The sequence below is a fragment of the Diabrotica virgifera genome, chromosome 6 (genome assembly GCF_917563875.1).
Source record: "Diabrotica virgifera virgifera chromosome 6, PGI_DIABVI_V3a".
In the NCBI taxonomy this organism is placed as follows: Eukaryota; Metazoa; Arthropoda; class Insecta; order Coleoptera; family Chrysomelidae; genus Diabrotica; species Diabrotica virgifera.
In genome coordinates, this window is record NC_065448.1 from 241,107,895 (window position 1) to 241,121,045 (window position 13,151).

Genomic DNA, 13,151 nt, shown 5'->3' on the forward strand with positions numbered 1-13,151 from the left:
AGCCCAATCTCCTAATTCAAAGTCTATCCTATATACTATGGCGCTTTTATCATGGGGCGGTTCCCACCACTTCTCGGGGGTGGAACATTTTTATTTTCGAATTACATGGAGAAAAAGGAAGATTTCTAAGAAATTTAAAAATGCATTCTATAATTTTATCACATTTTTACAAAAACCATTCATTTTAAACCCGTTCAACTTTTTGAAAGTAGAAATAACACTATATTAAAAGGTATGGCAGAATAAAAATAATGCATTTAAATTCTGGTGGATGAGAGGTTAAATGTATGTACTTCTCATTTTTCCTTAAAGTACATTAGTCATATATTTTTTTGCACCATATCTCGCTTAGTTTGAATGTCACCGACATTTAACGGTGCTCGCTTTAAAGGCCTTTTCAAACACTACAAAAGGCGTTGGTAGCATTATACACCTAAAACCTACCGTTCCTCTATTATTTCAAGTTTAATACACCAATTTGAGCATGCACCAAAAAACAAACTCTTTTCACCTACCATATCTCTTTTTGTATTATTAATAGAACATTTACGAAGGAACGAATCTCTTTGTTATTTATAATCTAAAAAAATTAAACTTTTTCAAATTAAACTGATCTTAAACAAGTTTTTAGATAGGTAGGGAAATGTGTCGGGTAGGCGGTCGGCCATCTTGGCCGCCATTTTGAATTTGGAAATGTCAAATTCCGTATTTCTATTTACCTATCGATGAGCTAACTTTGAGTTAAATTTCATTCGTTTCGGTCAAAATTTGCAAAAATGGGCCCTATTTCGGCCCCCCTTTGAGAGGTTTTTTTTAAAGCTTAGTTTCTCGACAAAATTCTCTTACTCATACCGAATTTCATCGAAATCGGTCCAGTAGTTTTTGCTGGGCGGTGGCGACATACGTACGTACATACATCCGACATGTTTTTTTTTATTTGCTTTTTAGACTCGGGGGGGGGGGGGGGCTCAAAACGTCGAAAAAAAGTGAAATCTGAAAAAAAATTTTTTGCACGATCCTATAACTTTATCTATTATACTATACTATGTATGTAGTATGATAAAGTAAAACAATTTAAACATTATTAATTTTACAGTGAGTGTTTTTATGCTATCGATTTTAAAGCCAATAGTTTCAATTGGCTATTTCAAGATTTTATCTGTTTCTTTAATATGTATATTGGTGATTAAATTGCTTTAAACTAAATATTGTTTGACATTGTATGCATAGACATATACAGTGCTAGTCAAAAGTCCGTACTCCCCCTCTTATCTTTTGAACGGTTTTACCTATAATAGTGAAATTTGGATGGAGGAAATTAACTGACGTAAGCTTCTTAACTAGTTATGACAGGTGACGTAATAGTGACAGATGACGTTACAGAGCCACTGTGACCGATAATTTTAAATGGGACCTTATGGCAAGTGATACCTCGTTTGAAAGGTATTCAAAATACCTACTCAGCCATACTAATTTTTTTGTGTTTTAGTTGATTTTGATTTTGGTGAATAAATTAAATAAATATAATATTGTAGCTTCGCATTTAATTAATAAAAATTCAAATGTACGCCTATGGTTTTTTTGTCAAAAAAGTTGACGTTTTTCGATTCTCTAGTAGTTTTTACGTCAACGTCAACCTTTTTGACAAGTAATCATAGGCGGAATTTTGAATTAATTAAATGAAACTACAATTTTATATTTATTTCATTAATTCGTCAAAATTAGCTTAAACTTAAAAAATATTAGTATGACTGAATAGGTATTTTCAATACCTTTCAAACGAGGTGTCACTTGCCATAAGGTCCCATTTAAAATTATCTGTCACAGTGGCGCTGTAAAGTCATCTGTCACTATTACGTCACCTGTCATGACTAGTTAAGAAGCTTACGTCCGTTTATTTCCTATCTCCAAATTTCACTATTATAGGTATAACCGTTCAAAAGATACGAGGGGGGTACGGACTTTTGACTAGCACTGTATATTAACATACAAGGTGACTGATTAGTGGGGTAAAGCTCTGTAGATCCGTTATAGTAATAGATAGCGATAAAGTTTGGTGATGATAAGTTTGGTTATGTGTAATGTTTGGATCTTCACAATAAATATTTTAAATAAAGTAATATTACTCACAGGCAATACAAAGTGCCGACTTTCCTTGATATTTTATTGTTTTTTAGGTGTGGGCAAATCATGTCTGTTACTACAATTTACCGACAAGCGCTTTCAACCGGTTCATGATTTAACTATTGGTGTGGAGTTTGGAGCTCGAATGATCACCATCGATAGCAAACAAATCAAGCTACAGATCTGGGACACAGCTGGACAGGAGGCATTTAGGTCCATTACGAGATCGTATTACAGAGGTGCTGCAGGCGCACTTCTAGTCTACGATATTACTAGAAGGGAAACATTCAACCATCTTACTACCTGGTTAGATGATGCAAGGCAACACTCGAATTCAAATATGGTCATAATGTTGATCGGAAACAAAAGGTATAATTTTTTGGTGTTGTGTTATGTGCTATTACATTGTAGACTTCTTTTGTTAGCAGTTGCTGCTAGGGCATCCCTGCCATTTCGTTCATTGCAATCCGTGATTGCACGCTGTGGTTTGTCCAGTTTTGTCAGAGAGAGCAGCATATGTGCCTCCTGATGAGACACTAATAAGTTTCGAAACCGGTAGAGGTGCTTGCTGCACTCTCTGATTGAACTGGAATAATGATGCGGCTGTACTTTCGTGTTGCAACTAAATTGAAAATGGTTATTCATTTTTGGTATTTTTTATTCAAAATACCCTTTTTCAAAATGTTTTAATTTACTATTGCAATCTTGATAAGATTATTCAACAGCAACGTGAAGACTGTATTACTGTATGGAGCAGAAACTTGGAAATGTCAAGAAAATGTATCGGACAGATACAGGTGATCATAAATAAATGCCTAAGGAAGATTCTTAACATTTACTGGCCAAACAGCATATCAAACCAAGAGTTATGGACAAGACTTAACCAGGAACCTATATCTAAATTTGGATGGGGCGCACACTAAGAAGACCTGACACAGACATAGTCCGGCAAACCCTGAATACACACCACATGGAAAGAAAAGACCAGGTAGACCCATAGAAATGTGGAAAAGAAGTGTAGAGAAAGAAATTAATGCTATTGGGAAAACCTGGGCAGAATTAAAGATCAGTGCAAAGGTTAGGACAGAATGGAGGCAGACAGTTGACGCCCTATGTTCTTCATGGAGTGAAGAGTAATAAGTATTGCAATCTTGTTCTTCTAATACCATCTTTTACTATTGCAATCTTCTTCCTCAAGTACCATATCCGCGACGGAGGTTGGCAATCATCATAGCTATTCGGACTTTAGAGATGGCTGCTCTGAAACGTTCATTTGATATAGTACATCCTTACCATTCTCTGAGGTTGCACAGCCACGATTTTCTATGTCTCCCTATGCTTCTTTTTCCGTGAATCTTTCCCTAAATAATCAATTGGAGCAAGTGGTATCACTCTCCCTGTGAAATATGTCTGAGATATTCCAATTTTTTTGTTTTGATGGGATTTAAGATTTCCATTTCTTTATTCATCTTTCTCAGAACCTCTTTGTTTGTGACATGTTCTGTCCACGATATTTTCAGTATTCGTCTATACATCCACAGCTCAAATGATTCCAGATTTTTCATTGATGTTGCACTCAAGATCCAAGCTTCCATTCCATAATACAAAGTTGAGAAAACGTAGTACTTAGCCAACCTAACTGCCTAACTTAGCTCCAACTTCAAATCTCTTGTTCAGAGCACTTTTCTCATTTTGTTAAAATTTGCTCTAGCCTGTTCTATTATGATTTTGATTTTCTGGAAGTAATCATTTGTGAAGTTGATCATCGTTTCAAGATATGCATGTTGGTCTACCCGTTGACATTGGTGTCGTTATATTTTGGTGATACGATTACCTCAGGATCTTGATATGATATAATACTTAAATCTTAATCACACTTTGGGTGACCAAGGAGGCAAAGTAAATAATTTTTTACTTCCTAGCTATTAGAAACAAACTCTGGGCGAAAATAATAGAGTTTCAGCTTCTTATTTGTACAGTTTTCACTTACTAAGATTCATTACTAAGATTCCGTTCATGAAGAAGCTACATCATGCTGCAATTAAAGTTTTAGGGTAAAGTTAAAATCAGTCAAATTTTATCATTGTTTAAACCCATTACAATAATTTTTGCATCTTATAAAACCATATTTTTTTAGTGATCTAGAAAGTAGGAGAGAAGTTATGAAAGAAGAAGGTGATGCTTTTGCACGAGAACATGGTCTAGTCTTTATGGAAACTTCTGCCAAAACAGCTGCTAATGTTGAGGAAGCTTTTATCAATACTGCCAAAGAAATATATGAAAAGATTCAAGAAGGTGTGTTCGACATAAACAATGAGGTAAGAAATTCCTAATTTTACTTGTTTAGGGAACCTAAACCTTAACACTTGCTATATATAGAATCAATTTACATGACCTTTAAATAATGCAAATATTTTTTATACTAATCTTTTACTATACTTATTTCATTTTACTAGTTTTCATTATAATTCAAATTTTTAATCAATACATACCAATCACAATGTATCAACTATATTGAAATTACCTGCTACATTAGCAGAGGTTCAAAAAAGAACCATGGCTAGAAGGGACATACTACAAAATGGAGAAGAAAACTAATGAATACCTAAGAATGACCAAGTAAGAAAATTCTTTAAAGCAGTTTCAGGGATCAAGGCTGGGCACCTAGCAAGAACAGGAAACTTCCTTCAAGACGATAGTGGACAGCTTATTACTGTTGACAATATACATACAGCTGAAATAGAAGACCAATACCCAGACAAATAAGAAGTAACTCAAGCAATTAAAAAACTTAAAATAATAAGGCACCAGGCAGCGATGGTATAACCGCGAGTGCTTAAAATATGGAGGAGAAGCGTTGCACAGATCTATTACAAGTTAATTCAAAGCATTTGGTGAAAAGAAATAAAGCCAAATTAATGGAAACCAGGGGTTATTGTACCAATCCACAAAAAAGGAAACAAAAAGCAATGTATTAACTTCTGGGGAATAACGCTCATAAATACTACCTAGAAAGTCGTTGCAAACATCCTGTTTAGAAGAACCAAAATATACACAGAATAAATCGTTGGGGATTATCAATGCGGATTTAGACAGCGTCGCTCTACTATTGACCAGCTATTCACAATTGGGTCCGTGCAAGTTCGGAAAAGCGACACCTGGTTTCATAGCTCAGCAGCTTTTGTCGCACTTTTAATTGTATTGGCCAATTATATTAGTCCTGCCTGGTTGCTGGACAATTGTCAAGGCCATAGCCCAAAAAAATGATAAGAAGAAAAGTAAGTTTGAGGTTATGTTATTAAAAGATAAACAATTGTATGTAGTAAATAAAATTAATTATTAAAATGCACTACTACAAGCAAAATACAATTAATTAAATTTAATTTTATATAATAATTGCATATCATATCGATATTGTGGAGCAACATATAATTTTTCTTCTTCATTGACAGTAGATATGAAATATACGTCAATTTGACAATTTCAATTGACAATGAATTATTTAAGAAAGTTGCAATATTTCTCCGCCATTCGCGCACGATCGTTTCTTGTATCCCCTCCAAGTACTTGCACACAGCGAATAGAACAGATAATGGAAAAAGGGTAGAGTTTAATTGTGAGCTTTATCAGATGTTCATAGATTTTAAACAGGTATTTGATAGAGTATGCATGGTTAGACTGTGAATAGCGATGCAATAAACTAGTTAATTTGATAGGGGTGAGTATGGAAGGGTTAGGATGTAAGGTGAGAATTGGAGAACAATACTCGGAGAGATTCGAAATAAACAATGGACTAAAACATACAGATGCACTATCATCTCAACTCTGCAACTTATCTCTGGAACTCATAATCAGAAGTGTAAGAATCAAAAAACCGACTACAGTATTCTAGTGAAGGACCAAACATACTGTTGGCATTTACAGATGATATCGATCTAATAGGAAAGACCAGATCAAGGCTGAAGGAGACTTTCTTCAGGTTCGAGAAGGAAGCAGAGCATATGTATATTAGTCGCAATAATCGAAATAGCGATAGAATCGAATAGAACATTACCATCAATGACTTTAACTTTGAGCGCGTTAGAGAATTTAAGTATGTATCTTGGAACAACCATAACTGAAGACAATAACGGATCACAAGAAATAAACAATAGGAAACAAGCCGGCAATAGGTGCCATTTTGTAAAAATGACATAAATATATTTGTTAGTTTACGAATTATAATCATTTAAACAATAAATAAATTGCTTATAACAAATTCATTTCACTTTTGAAGCAAAAGAAATTTCAAATTCACTCAAAATACATAATATGAATACACTCTGAAACTCCTTGGACTGTAGGACTGTGATTTAGTTCAAACTCGAGGCGAGTTTTAACTAAGTTTGGGGGTTTTGCTACCGTTTAGAATAGAATGTAGTCATTGTCGTCATCAGCTGGGTACAATTCATGGTATTTAGCGAACAATTAAGTATTAGTGGATGAACCAGTGTATCTTTGCTGATCAACCCCTTGACTGGGGTAAAATACCCCTACAACTATCATTCAAGAAACAGCCCTGGCCCTTGGAGTATATCGTTGAATGGTCGTTGTATAATATACGATATTTTGTTGTACATTGAGTTAATTAACCATTTTACAATTTTTCAGGCTAATGGTATCAAAATAGGACCTCAACATTCCCCCACCAACCCATCTTTACCTGGATCAGGAGGTGCAGGAGGCTCACAAGGCTCAGGATGTTGCTAAATTATAACAAAATTTTTATCCAAAGGATCTGTTCTGATTGTATGAACTGTCCTACTTAAGAATGTGGTTAAGCGCAGAAATTTACTATTCAAATTCTCGGCCTCTAAAATCTCTTCTCAATATAATGAAGTTTTATATATTGAAATATTTAGTTATAGGCCTTTACGACTTCGAGCCTGCCGAGCTTTGAATAATAAAGTATGTTGGTATTGGGACTAGATTTTAAATTATAACATTAGGTCAAACTAATTAATATGAATTAAATAATTTATTTTAACATAAATATAATATTAATAACAGAATCTTATTAAGAAATGTGAAGTATTTTTCTGCATTCAGTAGAATTTTCTAAGTGCATTCTGATTAAATAGTATCTCATCGTTTCTATAATTTGAGAAACGAACCATTGTTGTAAATAGATTGAAAATTAAATTTTCTAAAATTAAATATCTGTTTACTTATGCAATTTTACACTAGCTATGAAAATTACAGTTGTTCTACTGTCAAGTGACAAGGGCGAAAATATGCATGCTCAAACTTCTTTAACCCATCTGACACTCAGAGTAGGTCTCCATGGTGGCGATGACCTTCTAATTAAGCTCAAATTTCTGCCAAAGCAAGTGACTTTTTTGTTTGTAAACACAAAGAAGTGACACGGGGCCAAATCTGGAGAGTAAGGTGGATAGGTGTGAGCCGGTGCGTTGTCATGGCAGAAGAGCACTTCTGAGCAATTGTGTAATGTCGATGTAGATCAATCACATCCTGTGAATCACAGAAAATGTGGCCATCACCTTTACGGTCCACAGGACAGTCTTCGCTTTCTTTGGATCATGTTTCTTCTGGCGAAGTCCACTGTTTCGACTGTTCCTTGACCTCTGGTTGTGTACCAAATGGTCCAATCTTCTGATTGCGTCAACCATTGCTCCGAAGTGGCCTCACGGTGCGCTTGTAGTACCGGGAGAGCAAATGAGGCGCCCGTCGTGCCAACAGTTTTCCCATGCCGAAAATTTCATTCAGGATATAGACGGAGAGGCAGCGCTGAAAAATCTCTTTGAATTTACTAAAGCTAAATTTTTCACAGTTGATTCCTGTGATTGTGTAGAGAAACATACTGCGGTCGGTCAAGCGAAACAGAACAGGGGTTACTAAGAGGGTATCAAAGTTGCTTTGCTACGAAGGTAATTAAATCCATTTACTAACGCTGAAAATCAGTACACACATTCTAAATTGAATATAAATAAAAGTTATTATAGTCGGTCAGCTGTATGACGGGACAGAGCCGGTCTGTCGGCCCCAATGAATGTACAGGGTTATTCACTATATTTTGACCACCTTGTAAACTGTGTTATTTACAGAATTAGAAAAAAATGTAAAATACACAAGTTATTCGATTTTTTAATTATGATTTTTTGACATCGTACTAGTGACGTCATCCATCTGGGCGTGATGACGTAATCGACTATTTTTTTAAATGAGAATGGGGGTCGTGTGCTAGCTCATTTGAAAGATTATTCAATTCTCTATACAGTACTATAAACATTAAGATCATTATTTATACATGGTGTCCAAAAAAATGTTTGAATTATTAATTAAACAATTAATTTAATTAAAAAAATACTTTTTTGGACACCCTGTTAAATTAATCATGTTAATGTTTATATTACTGAATAGGGAATTGAATAACCCTTCAAATGAGCTAGAACTCGACCACTGTTCTCATTAAAAAAAATAGTCGATTACGTCATCACGCCCAAATGGATGACGTCACTAGTACGATATATATGCCAAAAAATCATAATTTAAAAATCGAATAACTTTTGTATTTTACATTTTTTTCTAATTCTGTAAATAAAGCAGTTTACAAGAGAGTCAAAGTATAGTGAATAACCCTGTACATTCACTGGGGCCGACCGACCGGCTCTGTCCCGTCATACAGCTGACCGACTATAATAACTTTTATTTATATTTAATTTAGAATGTGTGTACTGATTTTCAGCCTTGGTAAATGGATTTAATTACGTTCGTAGGAAAGCAACTTTAATACCCTCTCAGTAACCCCTGTTCTACGTTTCGTTTGACCGACCGCAGTATGTTTCTCTACACAATCACAGTAATCAACTGTGAAAAATCTAGCTTTAGTAAATTCAAAGAGATTTTTCAGCGCTGCCTCTTGGAATAATATGATCCACGCTCTCTTTTGAGATGCCTACTGTTCTCTAGGTTTGCACATGACGATTTTTTTAGGTATTCACTGATCCATCATTCTGTACGTATTAATGACATGTATTTTCGCATATTTTCATCTCATGTTATTAAAATATCACAAGTAGGAACATTCCATTTTACTAATATTTAATCTAAATTACAAAATCGCCCGATTATAGTATGTCTATGTGGTTTGGAATAATATAGAACGGTATTTAAGTCATGCTACTTAAGAATCTCAAGCATGGGAAACCGATATGAAATATAAAGTTTTTACTTTTCATATTTACAAGCCCCTTCCCATTTCAGTTGGCTCAATGTAGGTTGAAAAGAAAATTCAATTTTAGAGAACAAAACCTAAAGTTCAACATAACCTTTAAGTTTTAATTCATCGAACATTTTTGGGTTTCCATAATTATAGAATATATTTTTTAAAGTAAAGAAAACGATTAATTTAACAGAATAACAACAAATTAAAAAAAACTAATAGAATATTTAATATTAATAAAAAATGTGATTCAAAACTGAATAACCATTTTCAATTTCGTACCAACACGAAACTACAGCTGCATCATTATTCCAGTTCAATCAGAGAGTGCAGAAATCACCTCTACCGGTTTCGAAACTTATTAGTCTCTCATCAGGAGGCACATATGCTGCTCTTTCTGACCCAACTAGGACAAACCCCGGCGTGCAGTCACGGATTGCAACGAACGAAATGGCAGGGATGCCCTAGCGGCAACTGCTAGCAAAAAAACTAAGTTTTCAATCTTATAGCACATAGTACAACATCCAAAAATGTGATTGTTTACGACTGAGTGACATTCAAAATTCTTCGAGGCATAGTTGCTGGCAAAATGTTGTTTCATGTTGAGGCAAAATATTGAGGATGTTTCCTCGATGCTTTTTTTATTTCGCGCCACAAAGTTTCTATTAAGGACAGGTTGGGACATTAGAAACCCATTCCAGAAGTGATATATTAAAGTATTTAATCCAGTTTACTCTTTTTTTGGCGAGAAGACAAAATCTTCCATAATCGGTATAAGAGATTCTCTAAAAGCTTCAAATGTTTGTCCTTATTTAAATTCTCATCGATAATATGCAACTTTTCCACACTCTTATACGACATGCTGCCCCAGACCATGATAGACACAAGAAGTTTGTCTTTTCTCTTGGGACAGTCATAAGGAAAAGCTTAACTTTTCATAAACATAATATAATTTGTAACAGTTAAACAATATATTGAATAATTTAAATAGGAAAAGTAAAAAACTGTATTATTTCAGCTTGCAGAACAGAAACCCCTCTCAAATTTTATTCTTTTGACTATTTCGCCTGATAAAAAAGAAATTTTATTAGTCTCAAGAATATTTTAACATTGTTTTTGTTTTTATTCCTGCATATTCGTATTAATTTGTTAATGGTGTCTCGTCTAAAACCTATTGTTAACTTACTAATAGTTTGTGGTCATATCATAAAGGGCACAACATTAGGCTATACAATTTTAGAGTGAGATATACTTAAAATAACATTACCCCTTTAGTCCAATTTAGAAATCTTAGAAATCCGTGCAATAAATACGAAATATCAAAATTGTTCTTTCGGATGAGCAAATATTCTCTACATCAACAGTTTGGTACACGTAGTTTTGCAAAATTAAGGAAATAAAATCTAGCACTTAACTTTTTTGAAAATATGTCACACAGAAACTTTTCTATCAAAATATTTTACTATTTGGACAAATTTAGATGAAGTTGGTATAAATATAATCGACTAACAATTTTAAGTTTAATATGCCCTACTAAAATCGTGACGTTATATGAGGAGATGGGGCTTATAAGTATTCCCAAATAAACTTCTGATAGTATTTAAAAGTTCAAAACATGGGGTGCGTTCGGACGACCACAGCGGCTGGACAGCTGAGTAAGCGGTAGCGTTCAGACGACACCGCTTTAAATCAGCTGCTGAGAGATTTACTAATAGTCCAAGAGGCAGCGCTGAAATTTTTTTTTTAATTTACTAAAGCTAGGTTTTTCACAGTTGATTACTGTGATTGTGTAGAGAAACATACTGCGGTCGGTCAAACGAAACGTAGAACAGTGGTTACTGAGAGGGTATCAAAGTTACTTTCCTAAGAAGGTAATTAAATTTATTTACTAAGGCTGAAAATCAGTACACACATTATAAATTAAATATAAATAAAAGTTATTATAGTCGGTCAGCTGTATGACGGGACAGAGCGGGTCGGTCGGCCCTAGTGAATGTACAGGATTATTCACTATATTTTAACCCCCTTTTAACCTCTTTATTTACAGAATTAGAAAAAAAATGTAAAGTACAAAAGTTATTGTTACGATTTTTTGACATATATATCGTACTAGTGACGTCACCCATTTGGGCGTGATGACGTCATCGACTATTTTTTTAAATGGGAGTAGGGGTCGAGTGCTAGCTCATTGGAAAGGTGATTCAATTCCCTATTTAGTAATATAAACATTAACATGTTTAATTATAAAGGGTGTCCAAAAAAAATTTTTTTAAATAAATTAATTGTTTAATTAATAATTCAAAAAAAAAATTTTGGACACCCTGTATAAATAATGATCTTAATGTTTATAGCACCGTATAGAGAGTTGAATAACCTTTCAAATGAGCTAGCACACGACCCCTATTCTCATTTAAAAAAATAGTCGATTACGTCATCACGCCCAGATGGATGACGTTACTAGTACGATATATATGTCAAAAAATCATAATTAAAAAATCGAATAACTTTCGTATTTTACATCTTTTTCTAATTCTGTAAATAAAGCAGTTTACAAGGGGATCAAAATATAGTGAATAACCCTGTACATTCATTGGGGCCGACCGACCGGCTCTGTCCCGTCATACAGCTGACCGACTATAATAACTTTTATTTATATTCAATGTAGAATGTGTGTACTAATTTTCAGCCTTAGTAAATGGATTTAATTACCTTCATAGGAAAGCAACTTTGATACCCTCTCAGTAACCCCTGTTCTACGTTTCGCTTGACCGGCCGCAGTATGTATCTCTACACAATCACAGTAATGAACTGTGAAAAATTTAGCTTTAGTAAATTCAAAGAAAATTTTCAGCGCTGCCTCTCCATCTGCATTCAGTATACAGTATTAAAAACTACTGTTGAAGAAAAACAAATATTCTTTTTCTCATGATCATCTTTCAGTGCGTCACAGTTTTTCGATTTCTCTCTAACGCATTAAATTGTATGTGACAGAAAAAAAGGCACGTCTTTGAATACTTTGGTAATTATTCTAGTTCGGTGATTATTCTAGTTGTCGATAGATGGCGCCATAATCAAAAAAGAATTATTTATTAAATAAAATAATAATATTATCAATATAATCTGTACAATTTATAAGACTATACAAATGAAAGAAAATACCATTTTATAAATGCAATAGACACAATTGATTTTATTTTATTCCAAATTGAAAATAAAATTTGACAACTGTCAGATTTAACTAAAATGTCACGTTAGAATAAATGTCATAAATGTGTATTATCACGGACTTACGTTTTTTTCTATAATTTGTGACGCACTGAAAAATGTTCATGAAAAGGAGAATACCCCAACTATTTTACTAATGCATTTGACTCTGTCGTACTTGAGAATGCACTGCAGACAAATAAATGTTTTCAGTGATGTCAGATTTCACAGTTTCGGGTCACTAAATGAGTGAGTCGAGATTCATGAAATTTTATAAGACCAATACCTCATTTGACGTCAGACGTTAGTAGTCGACTTCAGCGATATAGGAATTAAGCCACAGTACTAATTAACTACTTATAAAATGTATGCCCAATACCGGCATTAAAGTTATGTGATTGTATGGACGTGTTGTATATTTATATAATTTTACATATACTTAGCAGTCAAATACATATAATATAATTATTTTTGTTTTTATGAATACATTAATATATATTTAAATAGGTTTATTTTATTGGTTTCATGTTTTTGTTGTACATTTTATTTAAGGTGTGTTTTCTAGTGCAAAGAAATAACAATATATTCTTCATTAAAATAT

At 33.8% G+C, this 13,151-nt stretch overlaps 1 protein-coding gene across 1 annotated transcript in view; it reads left to right on the forward strand.

Moving 5' to 3' along the window:
• LOC126887428 (ras-related protein Rab-2) overlaps positions 1-13,148 on the forward strand; it is a 30,675-nt gene extending 17,527 nt beyond the window's left edge. The window contains exons 2-4 of the mRNA XM_050654956.1: positions 2,178-2,493; positions 4,262-4,442; positions 6,775-13,148. Coding sequence (XP_050510913.1) covers positions 2,178-2,493; positions 4,262-4,442; positions 6,775-6,873 — 596 coding nt within the window. The 3' untranslated portion in view covers positions 6,874-13,148. The remainder of the gene's footprint in view (positions 1-2,177; positions 2,494-4,261; positions 4,443-6,774) is intronic.
• Positions 13,149-13,151: the final 3 nt, after the last annotated feature.